Genomic DNA, 23,705 nt, shown 5'->3' on the forward strand with positions numbered 1-23,705 from the left:
TTTGTGTGAAGGTGGGTTAGTAATTGTGAGGTTTAGCATCTTCTTGTCATTAGCCCCTTTAATAAAATCACTAGCAGCTTCTAGATCCACTGTCGCACCCCTTTTGTTAACAATAAGATGTGAGGATTGAGCCATTCTTCATAATCAAATTCGTTTTAGGTTAAATCATGTGTATCATTGGCTTTGGCATTTGATTAGGTACCGGTGATTTTGCTATAAACCCTAACCTTGGAAGTGCCATAAATTAGGGGAAATCATCCTAAGATGTAGATTATTCTCCTAGGTTTTCATTTATTAACCATTGAGGGTGATAGACTATGATCCCTTTTGATTTAGTAGGAACACTTAAGTCAATTATTCCCTAAATGCTCTGCCTTAGAAATATTTGATTTTGTTAGTATTGGTAGCTAACATGTATGACGAAATGCTTACTCATTTTAATGCTTGGCTTATTGGTGATTGAATAGGGTTTGTGATGATAATGGTAGATTTCAAGGGTGTTTAATATGTTTATAGCCTTGGTTATGTTCCTTACATATTTTGTTGTGACTTGAATATAGATACTTGTAAATTTTGATTGATGTTTGCCTTGAGGTACATTACTTTATTAGATTTAAACTGGAGATCCCTGTTAATATTAAATGAATGTTATATCACTGACTAGTTATATTCTATAAAATAGGCTATAATAGAAAGAGGTCGAGCCCTAGCTAACCTTGAAACAAGGGATGGTCGCCGAATTCGGCCATCCCGACTCATGTGGTTGACCAAGGTGGAACTCGGGTGATCAGTAGTAGTTAGAACTATATGGGATGCTTGTACCCAATGCCAGTCTATCCAATGCTTTTCTTAGACAATTAAATTCATCTATTGGGTGGATAGATCGCATATATGACCAATGTTTGCAACACAATATGGAATTTGAAATACCCTATTTATAAAAAATGAGGTTCATTCATAACTATTAGCACGATATGATTCAATAATACTTGAGGGCCAGATATGGTGGTATGGGAAACTGCATACTAGCTGTCGGCCTACATTAGGGCGACAGGCCTGTCACATTGGCAAAACATTAGGTGAGGAGCTTGCCATGTTGGTAAAATATTAGGTGACCGGCTTCCCCGTAGTAACCGTCGCGCATGTAGGAATGTCGTGCCCCTATCATGATGATGATGATATAGGTGGTATGCTTTCTCAACACTTGGGTCATGTGACGACCTTTACCTCTAGTCGTGGTCGTCCTTGGGTGGTTAGCCCTACTACAAATCTGATTTAAGTTATAGGGACTTAGGGACAATGAAAACCAGAGTGGATCAAAGGATACTGGTGAGGAGCCGCCTAGTGCCACAACGAACTACATGATCCGGATAGAGACCCGAGATTCGACAGTAGTATCCTTGCTTCATTAACCGACTATTTAACCTGAACATTTATAAATACTCAACTAATCATGCATTTCATAACATTTGTTGGGTTGTGTGCGGGCTAACCATTACGCATATGTTGACGTCCTCGCTAGCGATAGCGTTAATGTAGTTCTATATTGGTATCATTGATCTCGGGCCATGCATACACATTCAAAGTCATTCATACATTTAAAGAACTAGAGATATGGTTTTTGTGTTATGATATGTCATTATCGCCTATGCCTGTATCTGTTTGATATCAAGTGAAACTTAGGATAATAGTAACACTTAGTTGATCACTCACTCCTACCTAAGACTATGTTTTAAAAAACCAAACTAGAAATAATATTGATACAAGTACCATTGAGATCTTAGATGGGTCGGCTTACATTCGCTTTCACCACTATCATTCTATTTTGAAGCATTGGCTGAAAATAGAATACTTTATACTTTATTCATTTTAGATATGCAAATTATGGCTTTTGTAATCCCCATCACCACTATTGAAATTATACAATTTGAATATTATCCATACATTCATGAGTTTATTTATCTCTGCTTAACTTTTGATGATGCCGATTTAAAGATACTTTGATTATTGATGATGGGCGAATGTTAACCAAATTGCGTGGGCATGTGGGAACTCGCCCACGAGAATTTTTACTAGGTTTATAAATGAAAACTCGAGATCGGAGTCTTTGTACTCGAGTGCTGATTTTCGAAGCATGACACCACACCACTGGATCATTAGGGATTAAATGGCTACCACTGAAAACCTCTTAAAGGCCAAAGAAGTTTTCAATCAAGCTAATATTTATGTTTTCCTTTCATCTAGGTCTATGTGACCTTATGAACTGGTTGAATATCAAAAAACATCACAATGGGCCCTAATAAATTTTCAACAGTGGGGGTCATTGTCACCACTGCTTTCTATAGTGTGGTCCACTCGAACATTCAATCTACCTCTTTTTTGGGGTCATGCCCTAAAATGGTCTTTCAAAATGGATGGACGAATTAGATAAAACACTTATATCATGCTAACCCCATGTCGCCCCTAATGGGATTGTGTTCACTCCCCAAGTATAGGGTTGTGATGTAGTAATAAACTCGGTGAGACCGAGGTCGAATCCCAAGGGACTGATACTTGTACGTTTCCTAAAACTAGGTAGAAATAGAACTAGCCTAAGATGAAATCTAAATCCAATATAAAGTGATGAATAATGGTGAGAGATTAATCTAAAACTTAAGAGAAATCGAAGATAAGAAACTAGAGATTCAGAGGATCCACTTGTAGAGATCAGGGAGATCTTATGCCTGCTTCATAAGTCACGAAAATTAAACTAAACTTCCTCTGATATAATTTTAAAGGGATGAAAGGTATATGAATTAGAATGGATTCTATCACCAAACCATGCCCAGGAGACAAAGTCAACAACAGAATTAAACTAATTATCAACCAATCAGATGATTATGAACGTTAGGAAGGGTACCGCCATTCAACCATGCCCAGGAGACGATAGCAAACAACACTTCCTGATGCCATAATCAAAATAAGGAAAAAGAAATACTCATAGCCATTGCAAACCCATTGTAATTTCAGTTACAACAGGCCATTAAAAACTATAAATATTCCCATAATAAAATTAAATCAACAATCTCTTCAATCTAAACAAAAGGCACAAGAAAATAGTTCTCCCATCACACTAGAAGCTTCACCTCTTAGCCCTAGCTAAGGGGTTTAGCCCAACATGAATGGGCTGGATCCCTTAAACAAAACAAAATAAAAAGGAAAAGAAAGAGAAAAAAAACAAACTCTACTATCTCCCTGTTTCTCTGCTCCACGTCCAAGCCAAACCAAGATGCCTTTTCTCTCTCTCCCTCTCTCTCCTTTATAGAATTCCGGAAGTGGTGGCTGGAGTCGAGCACCAACTTCTCTTTCGCAGTAAGTTTACAATCGAGCCGGACTCCCTGTTTACGCAGTGGAATCAAAAGCAAAGCCTTATGCATATGTGATGATTGATGGGCCTAGGATTGATGTCAGACGAGAAATCTGACCCATCCATTGAATTCCTCTCGGAATTTCAGTCGAGAAGGAGTATTTTTTCTCAGGTTTAGTGCGGCCCATCAATTGAAACAATTCCTCCGTCTATCTTCCATTTGGACGATCAAAAACGGATGCTCGCTGCTTCTTAGAAATTGTCCACCTAGGTCTTGTTTAGTGGGCCTGCAGGACTCTGATGGATGGTCTGGATCGTGAAAAAGGATGATGAATGGGGCCCAATGTCAAAACCCAATCCAAAGCACGTCCGTCACGGGACATTTTTTACACTATTTGGTTGTTTTGTGCAAAAAAATAGGTGGGGCCCACTTCTGATGGCATTCTCAGAGATCTACCCCGTTCATTCTCTTCTAAGTTACATGTAAGCCCATAAGTCAAAGTATGATGTAGATCTGAACACTAGGTGGGCCACACAATCCACGTGTGATGGGTCACTACCCATCGTTGAAGCAAGCCTCTTCTAAGTTACGTGCATGCATGCATATGGATTTCGTTATATTTACAGAATTGCCACTCTGCCTTCTAGAAACGTCCGTCGTTCGTTCCTCCCTACTGCACCATCCAAAAGAAGTGAAATTTGGCAAATATCCACCGTTTTTCGTGCTCTTTCCATCAGTTCAGTTTGGGTCTAGATCTTCCAAGGATGTCCAAGATGCTTTCTTAATGGTTATTGTCCCCTGATCTCTCTGTTGGGCCACTTTCACGAGGATCTAATGGCTGAAATTTGTCGTGTACGGTTAATTTATGGTCCTCAGGCCATGTATGAAGTTTCGAGCCGAGTGGATGGTGGAAACCCTTTGATCTTGCATTCTGACTAACTTTCAGGCCACTTAAGCTTCAGTTTTTCAATTTTCTCGGATCTCTGGCGTGTACATCCATCGATCTCGGTCCCCTGGAGTCCATTCCTTGCTTTGGTGACTTCGGAGCGTTAAATCCATGCTTTTAATACCCTTTTTCAATCAAAGCTCCTTATTACATCCTGCAACAAAAACACGATTAAATTATAATATTAGGCATTATCGTGTACGTAAAATCAGGCAGTAATCGGGGTCTGATATGCAATATTCGACCCTCAACAGATTGTCCATCTCTAGCTAGTTTTGGGGTAGTACCACTCCCGCCCGACACAATCTGCTTCCAGCTGGATAGAAATTTCCTGCCCCAAGGCTTTCATGGGCAGGAAGCTAGGTGGGGCCCACCGTGATATTTGTGATAAATCAACTCTATCCACCTATTTTCAGAGCTCATTTTAGAACATGCAACCAAATATGAGGTGGATCTAAAACTAAAGTGGGCCACATGAGAGGAAACAACGGGGAACGAATGACTACTGTTAAAACATTCATATGGCTATAAAATTTTTGTATTAGGCTAAGTTTTTCGTGTTTCCAATTCATCCCAGTTGGAATGAACTTATAGATAGTTTAGATGGCATATAAACATCAAGGTAGAGCCCAAGAATATTTCAACGGCATACATTTCTTTCCCCACTCTTTCCTCACGTGTGGCCCATTTGAGTTTTGGATCCTCGTCATTTATGGTTACATGTCCTAAAATGAGCTTAAAAATGGATGGACGAAATAGATTTTACACAAACATCAAGATGGGCCCCACTTAGGTTCCCTTCACATTAAAGCCCTTGGCAGGAAATCGACTAGAGATGAAAGCAAATTGTGTAGGATGCAAATTAAATGCATAGCTAGTTGGACGAAAATGTAATGTCCAACTAGTTGTGTGTGAGCATTTCTCATATATATATATATATATATATATATATATATATATATATATATATATATATATATATATATATATATCGAGCCGATTCAAGTTGAGGTGGGCCAAGCTCGCCAAGCTCATGCTCTCCTCGAGATTTTGGAGCTTGACTTGTTTATCAAACCTTTCGAGTCAAGCTCGAGGCGAGCTAGTGGATCCAGTCGAGGCAAGCTTACCTCGAGTCGAGTTGAGCTTGCTCCCAACCCGACCGAACTCGCACTCGAATTAACCTAGCCACCCGACCCAACTGACCCAACCCACACCGACCCAACTCCTAGATCATATATTCAATTAATACACACACACACACACACACACACACATAATATTTAACTTTTTTTTATTTTTAAATATAATATATTATATATAATATAATATATATTCGAGTCGAGCCGAGCTCCAGCTCGAGCTTTGAGTCGGGCCGAGTCGAATCAAGATCCACTATGATCGAACTCGGCTTGTTTTCAAAACGAGTTAGGTCATTTGAAGCTTGGCTCGCCTCAAGTCGTCGTTCGAGCCGAGTCAAGCCGAGCTAGATCGAGCCGAGCCGAGCGAGCTTTTCGAGTTAGCTTGGCTCGTGTACAGCCCTACCTAAAATAAGCTCGAAAAATAGATGGGAGGGATAGATTTCTCACAAACTTCATGGTGGGCCTCGCTTGTATTTCCTACTCACAAAAACCTTTGGCGGGAAATTCACGTTAAGATGGAAGCGGATTGCATGGGGGAAAATTAGGTGTTAAACACTTTTACTTTCTGTGGACATAGAGCTCCCTTGCGTTGTGGTTTGTATGGGAGCATTACTTATATAGGTACCTATTTAATTATTAGTAAGGTGACATTTGGATCTTAAGTTACTTAACATAAGTTACTTATATCTCAATTACCTTATCTTAGTTTTTACCTATTAAGCAAATAAATACATTTGCCAAAGACATACTTATCAACTTCTCCTCTCTTTAGTCTCTCTTAATGTCTCTCTTTAGCATCTCATGAAAAGTAGAAAAGATAAAAATAAAAAATTAACTAAAAGAATTAAGTAATTTTAAGTAAAAAAGTTATAATTAATCATAAACCAAATTTACTTATCTGAAATAAGTTACTTATCTAGTTTGTAAGTAGAAAAAAGTAACTTATTTGGTGGTATCCAATTAATGGATCCTAAGCAACCTTGTTAATTGATGGACATTTTTTTCATTTTATGAAAAATCGTTCCTTAAACTAATCTACGTTAAAGAAAATGAATCGAAGGTCCCAAAAAAAGTATTGGAATGTAAATATCATATTAATAATGTAATATTTTCTGAAATTCCCTTTATGACACTATTGAAATCGGATTGCGTACTGAGTTACTCAGTAAGGCCCTGTTTGGGTGCGTGAAATACGGTGGAATAAAAGGAATGGAATTATGGCCGCCACTGCATTTATGAGTTACAGTGGATGGTCCGCTGCATTGCGTGTACACGTCCATCCCATACACCGCACATGACCTGTTTGGGTTTTGTGGAATTGCAATCATCCCATGGGTTATCTCATATGGGTTTGTTTGGATTTTCCATGGGATTGAAGTGGATTTCAGATATGGCGTCACTTCTTCCATCGTCACCCACTATACGGATGGTTCTTCATCTGCTTTGTCCATCCATTTCATTAGAATTTGAAATGACAACGTCCGTTTGGCCGGAACATGGCCCACCATAATTGAGAACCCCCTTCAATGATCGGAACTGTCCGTTGTGTTTGGTGGGGGGTTTCGATCAAAATCCCAAAGTTCTCAGCCAGTGATGCACATGTGTGAGAGCTCGGCCTCGAACGCAAGATGAGCAGCATGTGGGGGACTTCCGAAAGTGGAAACAAAGGTCTTTGCTGCCTTGTTATTTCGAGGTCCGATATAGTAGTTTGCAGACTAAATAATCGGATTTTATTTTCTATCTTCCAAACGTCAGGCCAAGCATTTAAGTGATCGGAACCGTTCAATATGTAGGACCCACAAGCGATACACTATAAGAACGGTGTGATTTGTACAAATTACCCTATCTAAAACAACGTCTTGCTCAATGATTTACATGCAAGTTCATTTCCTGGATGGCTCTGATTATTTTTAATGAAGAAGAGGACCTTCCAAGGTCGATTCACGATGAGACACAGTCCACAAAGTGGGTACTACACTAATACAAGGGGCCCAGATGGAGGACTACAAATTCACTTTACTAGTCCGTGGACTACTTAACTTTTACTCAGTTATTTCACCCTTCCTGCCATCTGATTAAAAAATTACCCCCACACTACATAACTATGCTTTCTCCACTTCAAATCCGTTGGAAGCTGAGCAACATTTGGGGGATTTCTGAAAGTCGAATACTTCATCTACATCAGGACCCAGCAGATCAACGGTGTAGATCACCAACCCCCAATCCTAACTTCCCGTTTCATCCAGTTAAGGCTGAGGGAAACCTGTATGCGGATGATAAGCTCTTCGAATCCCTCGTCTTAACGACAGATAGGGCTCGACGAAGACGGATGGACTTCGCTATTTCCCAGGCGTCTTGCTGAATACCGCCAGATATCCCTTGGGTTATGGTGGTTCGGTTCAGATCCACGGTCCAAACACGCATGTGGGTTACAAGGATGGGATCGAGTGATCCCATCCCACCTAATCCCATCTAATCCGGCCGGCCAAACAGGCCCTAAGGCTCTTATCACACTGAGTAAACTCAGTTGGGCCCACCTTGAATGTATGTAGTCTATCCATACTGTCCATCCACTTGTCCATCTAATTTAAGGGGTTGAGCCCAAAATTGAAGCATATCCAACGATCAAGTGGATCATAAAATATGAAACAGTGGAGATAATGATTTCCACAGTTGAAACCTTTTTAGGCCTCACAGTGATGTTTATTTGTCATCCAACCTGTTCATAAGATCATACACACATGGATGAAGGGAAAAAACAAATATAATCTTGATCCAAAACTTCTATAGCCACTAAGAAATTTTCAACGGTAGACATTCAATTCAACTGTTTCCTATGGTGTGGTCCATTTAAACATTGCATATGCTTTATATTTGGGTTCAAGCCATAAAATTATCTAATAAAATAAATGAACGACGCAGATAAAATACATAAATTATGGTGGAACTCACAGAGTTTACTCATAAACTAAGCGTAGTGAGTTACTACGCAATCCGCTTCCCACTGTCTTTGTAACAGTAGAATATATCCTAAGAGATCTATACAGCTGTATGTGCTTTTGTCATGCATATCTTAATTATTCCGGAAAAAAAAGAAAAAAAGAAAAGGGAATGGACCCTATGGGAGGACAAATGCTGGTGAGTGGTGAGCGGAATTGGATTGCGTACAGCACCGGCCACCGAGGGCTATCCTTGAGGGTTGACCCTGTGGGGTCCACCATGATGTATGTATTTTATTCATGCATCCATCCATTTTTTTCAGCTCATTTTAGTATCACCTTAAAAAAGAAGTGTTTCCAAAGCTCAAGTGGACCACACTACAGGAAATCGTGAGGATTGAATGCATACCGTTGAAAACCTCATGAGGGCCTCGCAAAATTCAGATCATGCTGACATTTGTATTTTCCATTCATAAAGGGATGTGTGACCTTATGAACAGGTTGGTTGGCAAACAAACATCATGGTTGGCCGTTGAAAGATTTTAATTGTGGGTGTTATTACCCCCACTGTTTCCTGAAGTGTGGTCTATTTGAGCTTGGGATTTGCTTTATTTTTCACCTCAGGCCTTAAAATGAGCTACCAAAATGGATGGACGGTGTGGATTAAACACGGACATCATGGTGGGCCAAGCAATCCACTTCCCAGGTGTGCCTGAATGCATGACCAAAACGAACTCAATGTGTGGGAAGAAGAGACAGCTAAAGAACCATACCGGAAATTAAAATTATAGGATGCCTCCTACGGCGTCGGAGAACTCTCAGCCTTGATCTTTTGGAACCGGAATTTCACACCACTCACTTATATCTGAGAAGGAGAAAGGAAAGGAATGATAAAAATGATCAATGTACAGGATGATTCTTGTAAGATGGAATAGAAATGAAAAGCTTTACTTGTCCTCCTCATAGACTCTACCATTGAAGCTTGGATGCTTTACCTTTCCTCTTCATAGACTCTATTATTGAAACTCGGGGTTACATGAATATCCTGTAACCTAACCTCTATGGGGCCCATCATGATGTTTGTGCTATATCCACTCCGTCCATCTATTTAACCAACACATTTTAGAATATGTATTCTCCGTCTAATGGTGAACAATCCCCGTGTGAATGAGTACGGCCCAAAGACCATATTATCAGGAAATCTTAATCCTTTCAACCTTCAAATTAAAATTCATTGATCAAACCGTTGGGATCTATTGAACCATTTGAATTTCAGCATGTGTGGCATCCAAAGGGAGGCTCGTGAATTGGTCCGTCTGCGTTGTAAACATGGATGACAAGTGTACATCCTACACATGCAAGTGTATAAGCATAGGTGATCTTCTAAAGTACAGTTTACAAAATTATTCGGTATGTATAGGGAACATTGACGCTCTTAATACGTCTCTTGGTTTAAACAGCTGAATGATCAAAATCAAATATCAGGATCGTCCATCAGATTTGACCAACGTTTCGTTAGCCATGAAGAAATACTCCTGTTGATCAGGTGTAACCATCCGTCCATGGCTTTGGAAACCAACTTATAAAATGAGAGGCCATTGTTTGAAAAGAAAGCATCCTACAGTTAATATTGATTTTTTATTTTTTATTTTTATTATTTTTTTTTATACTAGTAGTGGTCAAAGAAAATTAAGGAAAAACTAATGGATGGTCATGTTATATATGCACTTAGGACAGTAAGAGCCTCAGTGTGCCAGGCACGTACATCAACGTTACCTTTAATAATTCAAGACAGATTGTTATTCCTTGGAATAGTTTTCCGACAGCTGTCACGGACCGTAAAGTTCTGCCTTTGGTTTGTGACATGCAATCTCAACCACACAATCAAGAAGTAGGTATCCTTTCCAAACCAAAGATTTACGGACGCAGCTTTGGGATCCACCTTACTGTGGGGCCACCTGGATGCATTTATCTTAAATCCACTCCCAACATTCGTTTTGTCAGCTCATTTCAGGATATTATCCAAAAAAAAAATGCAACAGATTCAAATCTCAGGTGGACCCACGACATGAAACAGTAGCGATTTCTGTGGTCCCTTCGGCTGGGTTTGTGTCACCTTAACAACACGTTGGATGGCAAATAAACATTCGATGGCTACTAAAAAGTTTTTAATGATCAGCATTCAATTACTACTGTTTACTGAGGTGTGGTCCACTTGAGTTTCAAATCGGTTTATGTTTTAGCTACTGCCCGAAAATGAACTAGGAGAAACGGACGAACGGAATGATACAGGACATATACATAACTTAAGCCCGGCAGCAAGGGATTCACTGAAGGCGCATCCCGATATTCAAAGGATACTTTCAACACTGCGTCGTTTGACGCATTAGTCAGCTAATAACCGCGTAAGCTAACCATGACATCAACGGCTGATTTCGACGCGATCCCGTCACGTCTCACTTCTATCTTTAATACACTGTATATCAGCACGGCCTCTTGTTAGCCAAAGCGGATTGCGTGCTAGCGTTGCTTGGAAGGAATCGGTCCAGGCGGGGGCTTCATGGACCCACCGTGATGTATGGGTTTTATAACCCAAAACTAACAATGATCGAATAAGGAAATAGAACAAAATCATATCACTATCAAGTCATAAATTGAAAGGCTGTGATCATCTGATCAGGATGATATCACGCCCAGGGACAATTCACAGTGGACGCTTCCTATCCAATGGCCCACTGTGATCATAGGTGTCCCACTTGGGTCCTATATGGGGGAAACGGATTAGCTACTCCCCCTGCCACCGGTCCTGTGGCTAGTGATCGGTGCTCTTTGGGCCCACTATGCTGTGTTTGGTTCATCCATTCTGTTAATCCATTCTCACATATCATTTTAGGGCTTGATCTAAAAAATGAGAGGGATACAAATCTCAGGTTGCACCACAAGAAACAATAGTGATTGAATGTCCATCATTAAAATCCTCCTAAGGTGTACGTCTATGATACGAACAGCTGCCTTCCATGCCATCCGGTGTTGTTGCGCGTCTATTTTTAAACCGTTTCTGATTGCATACTACCTCCGCCCTTTATCCCCAAACGGACAATTATATGGGAGGGAGGGCCCATCGTGATTTATCTGTTTATCAATGTCATTCGTTCCTTTTCTCATGTCATTTTAAGTCATAAGCACACAAATTAAGTATATCCAATGCCCAAGTGGACCATACCAAATAATAATGCAAGAGTAATATGTGGTTGGGTCCTAGCGAGTGTGCCTGAGTGTACCTCATTTTTATGTACATGACCTAAATTGAAAGGGGGAGGGGGGTAGGACATCTCCGTACAGCCTCTCCTTAGCTTCAACCAAAGTACATGGATTAGGTCCTAGCCACCATGATGTAAGGGTTTTATCCACTATGTTTATTGTTTTTCTCATATCATTTTAAGATATGATTCAAAAAACATGAGGCAGGTGCTGGGCTTAAGTGGACCACAAAGTGGGGATTAAAGGTCCACCATTAAAAACTTATTAGGAGTTGGGGAAGTCTCGAATCAAGATGATATTTGTGTTTTCAGTTCATCGGGTCTACATGACCATATGAATAGGTTGAATGATAAAATAAAAATAAATAATAAATAAATAATCAAGGTGGCCCTCCCAGAAAGGTTTCAACGGTGGTTGTCATTACCACTATAGCTTCCTTTGGTGTGGTCCACTGGAGCTATGGACCTGCTCATTTTTAGAATCACACTTTAAAATGATGTGAGCAAAGCGATGAACGATGTGGATAAAACACTTACATCATGGTGGGCCCCACAGAGCCTTACCCAGACAGAATAGCGTCGGTCAGGGATGGACGCATTCCGTGTCTACTGTTGGGGATGCGGTGGGGCCGAACGTGAGGTTTGTGAGAAATCCATTTCGTTTATCCGTTTTGTGAGCTCATTTTAGCATACATGAACAAAAATGAGTGGATCCTGTACTTAAGTGAGCCGAAACTGTGAGAATTGAACTTCCTACAGTTGGCCTTTTCTTATGGGAAGCGGACTGGCTGGTGTACCAGACACCACCAACCTGGCTTGTGTGCGTACATGTCATGCGAAGACAAGCCCTAACACCCCTAGACCCCCTAGTTGTACGAACAGTTCAAGTCAAATCAAAGTTACGTGGGCCCCACAATGATGTATTTATTATATCAACACCGTTCATACATTACTTGGAAATATCATTCTAGGTATGTACTCTAAAATGAGTCATATACAAAACACAGGTGGCCACACCACAAATATCAATGAAACAATGATTCTCATCCTTAAAACATTCCTAGGGCCATTATGATATTTATTTACCATCCAATTTTGTCATAAATTCACACGGACCTGGAAGATGAGTAAAAACAAATATCAGATTGGTCTAAAACTTTTTTAACTCCAACAGGTTTCAATGGTAGACACTCAATCCAAAGCAGTGTGGTCCACTTGATCTTTTGATGTCTTATTCTTCGGTTCAATAGCTACAAAGAGCTCGCCAAATGTACGGACAGTTAGGATATTACACATACGTCATGATTGGACCCACAGAACTTGGTGACGTCAATACACCAGCCACATCGGTGGTGTCTGGTACACCAGTCAATCCGCCTTCTTACCTTCAACGAAGCAGCACATTTTCAAAAGACAGAAGCTTTCGAGGAAAATCCACAGCTGTTTCTCGAAGTCTAGACCACACATTCAAGCATTCGAGTTGCCGGACAGGCACCCACACTCAAAGTTTTCGTTGTCCTAGATTGTAACTCGGTGGAAAATTGTTAGGTGGGATAAACAATCACACACAACCAACGTTTCCGCTGTGGTAGATCACTAAGGTGGTGTTTGGGGGAGAAAAATCACCTGTAAGTAACTTACAACCTGTAAGTCACTTATAGGCAAATCTACTAAAAAACTGCAGGGGGATGGGGGTGGGAAGTCACTTACAGGCTCAACGGTCAGATTTTTAAAAAGAGGGGAAGAGGGAAAAACGCACCAACCCACCAAATCTCTCTCCGTCTCTGCAATCTCTCGCTGCAGTTACTGCCTTCCGTCTCTTCTCCTCCTAAAACGGTAGGGTTTCATCTACCCTTTTTTTCTCCTTTGAAAACGGGAGTGGTTTGACGTTACTCTATAAGGCACGCTGGCATCCAAACAGTCACTTATACGCACCTGCGTATTTTTTCACACGTGTCATGGGCCTCTAATCCGAACGGACCATGTGATGCAGCATCCCATGAAACCGTCAGGGACTGTGGCCTGTGGTTGGTGATCCTATAGATCGTTTATCTGGTTGGTCTCACTGTGGCCTGTGGTTGGTGATCCTGTGATGTACTCGCAGTGTTGGTGAATCTCTTAGATTGTACAGTTAGAATGCAAGTAATTTAACGATCTACATCAGTGTTTGTGAATCTCTTAGATCCTGAGCATCAAACTCCTCATTAGAGAATGAGAAAAACTTTGATGATAGAGTGGGATTGATGATGCGCTGGCCCTTGGAAATTACATCAGATTGCATAGTTGGAATGCAAGTAATTTAATTACTAGATTTTCTATTAATGTTTTTAAGTTTAGTCTTAATGCTTAAATTGAGTTATTACTCCATATTATAGATTTTTTGAATTCGTGGGCCCACTTTTATAGCCCACTTGATGATTGTTTTAGCTTAATAATTATCTCAAATATTCATCTTGATAGGCTTAACAAAATAACATATTTGATCCCATGTTTTTTTATATGATTATAATATTTTGGACCGATTCCCCAATCTAAGATATGCTCGATGTGAATATACAGCTTTTTACCTGTAAGTAACTTACAGGTTATCCAAACAGAAAAAGTAACTTACCTGTAAGTGACTTACGACTTACATCCAAACAGGTTACCTGTAAGTAACTTTCACCTGTAAGTCACTTACAGGTAAGTCACTTACAACTTAAAAGAACTTACAGGCATCCAAACAGGCCCTAAAGAACGATAAAGAAGGTATCTTATATTAGCTGGTGATTTCTTGAAGTGGGTCATATGAATTTATATTTGATTTCCATTGTAATAACTTCTTTTTTTTTTTCTGTTTACAGCAAAAGATTGTGATGAAAGTCCAGATGAACGACAATCTGAAGAGCCGGACCAAGGCCCTGAAAATTGCAGTCAGCATACCAGGTAACTTCACCAGCATTTAGCTCAGATGTAATGCGAAGATTGCAGTTCTAACTAATTCAACGGGGGATTAAAATGTCATCAAAATCAAGTGTCAGTTGAGCAAACTGAATCTCCATTGAGTCGATGAAGGCAGATTTGGGGACGGATGTGATGTGCTTGACCCCAATTCCAATTGCAATTCGATTTGAGATTCGTCCCAAATGGGTGCCGAAATGGAATCTAACCAGACAATATATTCATTTAAATGTTAAACTAGAGTACCTATGTCTTCTTGGTACCTTGAAGTTCTGAACCGAACTGAAGATATGCCATCAACCAGAGAGCCTGATGGACTAGCAGTCTTTGTAATTTCTGATTTGGGTTTTTAGTCGTCATTTTGATCGTGTTGCTTGCAGGTACTATATCTACTGCGTTGGAGGGCAGACATAAGGACCAACTTGTTGTGGTCGGTGAGGGAGTTGATGCGGTCGAGTTGATAAGTCTGCTTAGAAAGAAGATGGGATACACAGATCTCATTAGCATCGAAGACGTCCATGAGAATATAGAGATGAAGGACGAAGAAGGCAGGGGCGAGAAGAAAGACAAAGGAGGTGGTGGCTGCGAGAAGAAGGACAAGCCAGACGATAGTGAGAAGAAGGACAAAGAAGGCGGCGGCAGATCTGGCGAGAAGAATGACAAGGCGAGCGGAGAACTGAGAAAGATGGGGGCGAACAAAGTGTACGGTAGCTGGTTCATGTATGGGCCTGATACATGTGCGGAGGCTGTCCCAGACAAACCAAAACAAGAAGAATGGCTGCTGACGGTGGCCCATTAAGAAGGAGAAAAACTTCCACTGGGCTCGCCTTCATTGTGTCCGTATGCCATTCAATATAGCAGCTGGAGCAGGGACGATGACAATCCATCTCTGCGAGTGGGCCTACAGGTTCTCTCCATCTCTTGTGGTGGTTTGGTTTTAGCTTGGATGTGGTGGGAAGTAGTGGGACATTGATTTCCGTTTACGAGCCTTTTTATTTATTTATTTATTTATTGAGACTGCCATGTAAGGATATGGATAAAGCTGATATTTGTGTTTTCGCTTCATCCATTTGGTGTGACCTGTTCAACAGATCGGATGGTAAATGAACATTAGGGGTCGTTTGGAACCGTGGATTTGGGGGGATTTCAAGTCGCCTGGTTGTTTGGCAGCGTAAAGTAACCATGGGTTTGAAATTCCCTCAAAATAGGGGGTTTGAAATCCACTGTGAGAGTTTAGATTACACCTAAAATCCATTCAATAGTTGCATGTGTAACATGTGTGTTACCATACTATTGTTCTATTGGGCACGTGGCTCACTAATGATATCTAAAAACAATTAGATTATCAATTGCATCACTATAACTAATTTAATATGATGATCAACACCATCCAAACATCGTCCATGCAAATCAACGGCTAAAAATTGTTGGTTAGTCACTTGGACATGATTTTGTGCTTGTGGCCCATCCTAGACTTGGAATTTCATCATTTTCGGGCAAAGCATATATTTCAGCGGGCTTATTACAACCATTGTGTTAAACATTACCTACATAGTTAATTAGATATATTAAAATTGATTTAGTAATTAAATTCAAACCCCCATAGATATACCATGTATAACTACTTTTGGATTAAAGTTGATTCCCATTCCATGGTGCCAAACACAATAGGAGGATTTCAAATCCATGCTTCCAAACAGGCCCTTATATTGGGAAGTAGGAAGTTTTTAATAGTTGTTCAATCACCACTGTTTCCTGTGGTGGGGTCCACCTGAGATTTGAATCTGACTCATTTTTTGGTCTCACGACTGAGAATGTTATGCCCCTGGTGGGTTCGCATGCTTTTGTAAGAATAGACTCGCCATTGCGTGATGGACCTTACCATGGATGGTGGTTATTCTAGTTCCAGTTTCTACAGTCGTCTTCTGGACCCACCATGGATAGAAAGCAGGGTATACTTTGTTTCTGTTTGTTCAAATGGGTTCACTGTTGATCCGATGGACCGCAGGGATGCACTATTCTATATATCATCATCCGTAGGACCATCGTGGCCCTTGGATTTTTGTACGCAAATAGTCTATTAACGAAAGAAGGGCACTTGTTTGATACTCTAGAAGGGTGTAATGGTTGATATCCAGGCACTCGAAATTTGCAATTGTGGCATATATCAGCTCAAATTAAGCCACTCAGATTGTAAATAGGAAATCATCATACGAAATATAAGTGCCTTTGGCTAATGGGAATTTGTTTGTTGAAAATTGGAATTTGTTTATTGAATTTGGAACGTTGATGTTTTTGGGCCATTTTATAAATCCATTAAATATTTGTAGATACACCACCTCGAAAAACTGTGTACGTGGAATTAAATGAGAGGAGGGAGGAGCAGCTGACATCGAGTGTAGCATATATTTGTGGGAAGGCCAGGTAAGAGTCCGTCCACCAGGCGCAGTGCGTGGAAGGATTGCATGGCTCAGCAGGGAAGGATTTCATCTCTGGGGAGGCTGTAATGCGACTTATGACACTAGTGGCATTTTCTTCAAAGGCAGATGATAGACGCAACGGAGAGAGTCTGGCCACAGCCCAAGAAGACACAGAGATAGCAGCGTGGGAAGGCTGCCTTTCAGGCGTGCAACTTATGTTTGTGGAAAGGCCTCATAGTCTTGAACCCCGGCAACAAGCTGGCAGATGTCCAGTCAGGTTGCTATTTGAGGAGACTGGGACCCAAATTGTGATTGCACAGGAGAAAAAGAGTGTTCGGCACAATGCTGTAGTTGCTCATCAATGGACCGAACGAGTATTAAGTACTCCTCGTGTGTTCAAACATGTAGGCTAGCTTTGGCCATGAAGGTGAAATTTGCTTAGGGAAAGACGTTGAAAGCCAAACGTTTCAGCAATTTCCTTGACAGACAATAGTCAATGTCCCTAAAATGCCATCAGTATTTTCTCTCCACCATGAAAATTTATATTCACGTACCAATAGCATAACCATTGACATAGAAAGAAACACGTTTGACATACCCATAAACACAAACACTGCTTCTCGTTCCAAAGCAATTTTCACATATAACCCATACAGTAAATACGTATGAAAAGGAAAACCACATATAATGTAAAAGCTACCATGTCCAAATACACATATGCAACATAGTACATGTCTAAAGCCAACTTTTCAACCATGCTGATAAAAAAACTCATGTTTTGCAATACCCATAGCCATGCCCAAATAACAACCATATTAAGCAAAGCCCATAGTCATATATAAAACCCATTTCCAGCTACGTTTATATATAGACAAACACACTTCTCATGGAAACAGACTCTTGTCCAAGAAATTCCATGCTAAAAATATACCCAGTAGACATTAATAGCCAAGCCTCTCACCCAAGGCAAATGCTACCCTTTAGCTCCACATTCTTGGTGAGGTCACTACACGCCCTTCAGCTCTACATCCTTGACGAAGTCATCACATTCGGTCACACATTTTATTCTTTTCATGTTCAACACCTTGCTCATCTCCTCAAATCTCAGACTAGAGCCACAGTGCAATAGATCTATAGCATGAACACAAACAATAGATTTTTAGGAGATACAACGATAGATCCATAACAAATACAACAATAGATCGATAATTGTAACAACAACATATTCATGACAGATGCACTAGCGGATATATATGAGAACCTACACATTTACATTTGATTTTTGGCCCATCCATCTAGATGGTGAGAGCACTTAATGCACAATTTGTACGTTTCCAGTATGGTATGTAATTGCTTCTATGCACTTCCAGGCCCAAGCGTGTCTGGGCCTGGTTCATGAGTGTAAGACCCAAGTGCAAGCCCAGCCTGCCCAGCTTATGACCTCGATATGGTAGGGACAAAGGGGCCAAGCTGGCCAATAGGCTTTTGGTCCTTGCCTATTTTGGCTACGGCATGGGCTGAAATATTGTGCCTAAGAGCCCACGTCCTTGACATATTCCTCCAAACAAAAAAGTTAAAATTTTCTACATTTGTGATTTTTCGTACATATTCCATCCATGATGAGGTCCACAACATAGACGTGCCCAATTGATGCATCACCCATCCAAAGTTGCAGTACAGAAATGGCTCTGCTATATTGGGGTTCCAACGGCTCGATGTAGTGAGCCCTATTATTATAAGCCATGTTAAAAAATGACATTTATTAAACGCTCCTAGCCATGTAAGAAGTTATAACTGTTAAAAATTTTGGTTTCCGGCATCACATTAGCTTGGGTCATGCCTTGGGCAACCTGTAAGGGAGTAGCCCCAATGTTATACACTAAAAAAGAAAAAGATTTTCCAGTCTATTTGAAGGCAATGACCATATGGCTAGGATCATTGAATCTGTGCATACTTCCATAAATCATTAATCCACATTGGGGAAAGTACATGGACGTTGCCAATTGAAACATAATCCTGCCAAATGTGTTATCCCAAAGATGGCTATACCATCTTCCAGCACTCTTGAGTTATCACCCTCTTAAACAAATATATCAATGAAGAGAAAGCATAAATAAAAAAGACTCTCCCTGTTAAAAAATATCAATGGTGAGAAAGCATATAAATAAATAAAAGTCAGATTTTATTTTATTTTTTCCAATCCATAACAAACCCAATCTATGCTTTTTCTATATATTCACCGCCTTCTAAATTATTGTGTTTTTTAGATAAAAATAAATTTCAAAAATAAAAGTTATTTTTAGAAAGTAAATAAATATATTAATTATTTAAACTTTCCATAAATAGTGTGTATAGCTAGTCGGTAAGAGAAAGGGGTTTTTGCTTATGCAACCAGGGTTCAAATCTCCTCGAGCACAGTGCGAAGCACCGTTCACGCATGTGGCGAGGGCTGTATGGCTGCTTGGGCGCTTTTTGGCGCTATATTAGGCGCACTTAGCACTTCGCATCATCTCAAGGAGTAAAAAGATAGTCTTTTTGACACATGGTTCAAAATTTTTTGGCCATGGTACAACTGTAGGGCTGTAGGGCTGCTTGGGCTCTTTTTGGCGCTTTATTAGGCGCACTTAGCACTTCACACATTCGCATCGTCGCAAGGAGCAAAAAGATAGTCTTTTTGGCACATGGTTCAAACTTTTTTAGCCATGTACAATTGGAATTGAACGAGGGTTTATCCTGATGATTTTATGACCTTTGTTGATTAAGAGTAATTGTGACATGATTGTACATGTGGCACTTATGCCATGTGTCGCTTATATGGATTCAATTTTTCCTGTTGGATAATTGCTCCTGTCTGAATAGGTACAGAAATAACTGCCATATGACATAGAGTCATGTCCTTTCATGAAAATGCAATTATTTGCTATGAATGGGTATGGAATCTTGAAGAGGCTCTTTAGCACTTCTTTAGGAAGAAATCCATAACCTTCCAGTTGATATAAATCCTGGATACTATAATCCAGAAGGATGGACTCTTAATTCTTAACATTATATCATCTTCTGTGCAAGTACTCTCGATTTAATCTCTTACTGAGTTTTTTCTGAACGTATTAAGGCATATTAGTGTCAAAACTAGAGATCTATTCAACACTTAAATGTGTAAATTTTCGTTTTAAAAATTGGATTGAGAGTTCATTGTATCCTGAAGATAATTTGCAGATTTCCTTCATTTGCACTTGCTAGAATTTTCAGAAAAAGGGGAGAAAATCTGTCTTGAGAAATCAACTATTCAAGTCGAGCCTTGAACCCGATAGATCTGATCATTTTCTTCTATCCTCCGTTGTGTATTGGATTTCTAGCATTCAAAACAGATTTAACTCTGATTATAATGGAGGCAATTCATTCCATTCAAGTTATGAACCAAGACTTTGTACGGCTGGATCGTTTTGACGGTCAATTCTTCTCAAGATGGCAGCAGAAGATGCTTTTCTTTTTTACAACTCTGAAGTTATCTTACATCCTAGATGATGATCTGTCTTCTCTGACTGAGCCAAAAGACAATGACTCAGAACAGGTGAAGGCAGAACGGAAGAAAAGGAAGGAAGATGATTTTTTATGCAAAGGTCATATCTTAAACGCCCTCTCTAATTCCATCTATAACTCATACCGTAAAATATCCTCTGCTAAAGATCTGTGGACAAAATTAGATGAAAAAATAAAACTAAATAGATCAGTACTCAGAAATTTCTGATCGACAATTATGTCCAATTCAAGTTTAAAAATGATCAGCCAATTCTCTCCCAAGTAACCGAAATACAGAACTTGGTTGATGAATTGAAGATTGGTGGTATAGATCTTCCTGAAGAACTCCTAGTCAGTGTAGTAAGTGTAAAATTATCCTCATCATGGTTTGATTATAAAAAAAAACTGAAACATGATGAGAGGAAGTACAATCTTGAAGGGCTTCAACGACATCTTTGTATAGAAGAAGAGTTCAGAAACCGAGACAAGAAAGAAAATGCTTCGGAAAATCATTCCAAAGCAAATATAGTAGAAGATGACAAGTCAAAAATTTAGAACTCCAAATCTATTCCCCCAAAGAAAGATAAAGAGTTTAAGAAAAAGGGAAAGAAAAAGGGCAAGTGTCACTTTTGCAATAAGCTAGGACACTACATAAAGGAATGTCGACACAGGAAGAAGCAACTGAAAACTTAGGCTAACATAACAGAAGACCAACTTGTAACAATGGTTACTGAAGCTAACACAGTAATATCCGATGGTGGATGGTGGCTAGATACTGGTGCAACCATTCACATTTCAAAGGACTGAAACATCTTTAAGACCTATGAAGGTATTACAACTGGACAAGAAGTGAAGATGGGTAATAATGTTCGTACGAACATTGTTGGAAAAGGAATAGTCGATCTTCATTTTACATCAGGCAAAAGACTGACACTAGCAAATGTATTGCATGTACCTGACATGTCTAAAAATCTAGTGTCAGACGATCTTCTCAATAAGAGAGGATTCAAAATAGTGATTGAGTCTGATAAGTTGGTTATCACCAAGAATGTTATATTTGTTGGCAAAGGATATTCATGTAATGATATTATTAAACTAAATATTACTAATAATAATGATGTTTCCGTTTATATAGTGGATTTAGTATCTTTATGGCATGCTAGACTAGGTCATATTAATTATTATTCAATGAAAAGAATGATGATCCTGAGACTTATACCGAAATATGAAATACAACAAAAAGGGAAATGTAATGTGTGTGCCCATCTAAAATAATCAGAAAACCATCTGGGATTGGCATGAGAAAAACACAACCCATGGAGTTAATTCATTCTAATATTTGTGATTTAAATAATACCTTAACTTGTGGAGGAAAAATGTATTTTATCACATTTATTGATGACTTCAGTAGATTTTCAAATGTATACTTGATAAAATCTAAAGATGAAGCCTTTGAAAAGTTTAAGCTTTATAAGGCAGAAATAGAAAATTAGTTGAATGTAAAGATTAAAGCCCTCGGAAGTGATAGAGGAGGTGATTACTCTTCTAATGAATTCAATGAATTCTGTGAATCAAATGGTATAATCTATGAATTTACGGCACCTTACACACCTCAACAAAATGGCCTAGCGGAATGCAAAAATAGGACATTAGTTGAGATGATCAACTGTATGATATCAAATTCTGGATTACCACTGAATTTGTTGGGGGAAGCGTTATTAACAGCAAACCGTATTTTAAATGTTATCCCATACAAAAAATTGGATATCTCTCCATATGAATTATGGAAAAAGAAGAAACCATATCTTCATTACTTCAAAGTGTGGGGAAGTATAACAGAAGTCAGGATTATTAATTCTAAGAGAGTAAAATTAGGTTCTAGAGGAATCAGGTGTGCTTTTATGGATTATGGGATCAATAGTCCCGTATATAGATTCCTGGTTCTAGAACAAACTTCTTTTGCTGACAAAAACATGATTATAAAGTCTAGGGATGCTATATTTTTTGAAAATACAATATATAAAGATTATATAAATAATTATACAAAAGGCAGGTTGATGAAAATATAATAGAACCAATGAACGAAGAGCTTAACAACTTTCATGATAAATCTAATACTAATATAGAAGGAAATGAACCAAGGAAATTGAAAAAGGTAAGAAAAGAAGCATCTTTTGGCCCATATTTCTATATGTTCCTTATAGAAGGGGATAAAAATGGAATAAGAAAGGAGATTACTCTACCACTAAGTATTGAAAGTGATCTATCAACACTTAGTGAAGCTCTCTCATCTCCTGATTAACGATGAAATAGATTCCATAGTCTCCAATAACACATAGTGTTTGGTCGATCTTCCACCAGCTATAGGATATAAATGGATTTTTAAAAGAAAGTTCAATCCTGATGGAACCATAAATAAGTTTAAAGCTCTATTGGTAACCAAAGGATTTAGATAAAAGGAAGGTATCGATTTTTTCGATACATATGCTCCTTTTGCTCGAATATTTATTATTAGGACTTTAATTGCTCTTACTGCAATTCATCACCTAGTAATCCATTAAATGGATGTCAAAACGGCATTCTTAAATGGTGATCTAGATAAGGAAGTCTATATGGAATAACCTGAAGGGTTTGTTCAACTCGGGCAAGAGAAAAAAGTGTGTAAACTAGTCAAATCTCTCTATGGACTCAAGCAAGCTCCTAAACAATGGCATGAGAAGTTTGATCAAGTAGTACAATCTAATAGTTTTAGAGTAAACCAAGCAGATAAGTGCATATATATTAAAAGTCAAATCATTATCTGCCTATACGTAGATGTTATGCTAATATTTGGACCAAATGAGGACTGTGTGAAAGAAACTAAAAAGTTTCTAAGTACCAACTTCGACATGAAGGATATGGGCAAAGCCGATGTAATATTAGCTATTAAGATTTATAATCTTAATGATGAAATAGCCTTAACACAATCTCATTACCTAGAGAAAGTGTTAAAGAAGTTTAATCATTATGATGATAAACCGGTTTCAACTCCATTTGATCAAAGTATTAAATTGGTTAAAAATACTGGTAGATATAAAGCACAACAAGAATATGTGAGTGCTATTGGGAGTTTAATGTATGCAATGAATTGCACTAGACCTGATATAGCATTCACAGTAGGAATGCTAAGCAGATATACCAGTAATCCAGGATAAG

General features: G+C 39.2%; 2 protein-coding genes across 3 annotated transcripts in view; one reads left to right on the forward strand and one right to left on the reverse strand.

The window, feature by feature from the left end:
* The window catches only part of LOC131232585 (uncharacterized), a 39,219-nt gene extending 23,583 nt beyond the window's left edge, over positions 1 to 15,636 (forward strand). The window contains exons 2-3 of the mRNA XM_058228921.1: positions 14,475 to 14,556; positions 14,952 to 15,636. Coding sequence (XP_058084904.1) covers positions 14,487 to 14,556; positions 14,952 to 15,370 — 489 coding nt within the window. The 5' untranslated portion in view covers positions 14,475 to 14,486 and the 3' untranslated portion in view covers positions 15,371 to 15,636. The remainder of the gene's footprint in view (positions 1 to 14,474; positions 14,557 to 14,951) is intronic.
* Positions 15,637 to 17,654: 2,018 nt separating this feature from the next.
* LOC131232583 (disease resistance protein RPM1-like) overlaps positions 17,655 to 23,705 on the reverse strand; it is a 34,604-nt gene continuing 28,553 nt past the window's right edge. Inside the window, exons 3-4 of one of the 2 annotated variants that reach the window (XR_009164890.1) lie at positions 17,969 to 18,122; positions 17,655 to 17,846 (exon numbers count right to left, since the gene is read on the reverse strand). The gene's annotated coding sequence lies outside the window, so the exon portion shown is untranslated. Of the gene's footprint in view, positions 18,123 to 23,705 lie in introns of both variants that reach the window. The other variant, XM_058228917.1, reaches the window with a different exon arrangement.

This window comes from Magnolia sinica, chromosome 18 (genome assembly GCF_029962835.1).
Source record: "Magnolia sinica isolate HGM2019 chromosome 18, MsV1, whole genome shotgun sequence".
In the NCBI taxonomy this organism is placed as follows: domain Eukaryota; kingdom Viridiplantae; phylum Streptophyta; class Magnoliopsida; order Magnoliales; family Magnoliaceae; genus Magnolia; species Magnolia sinica.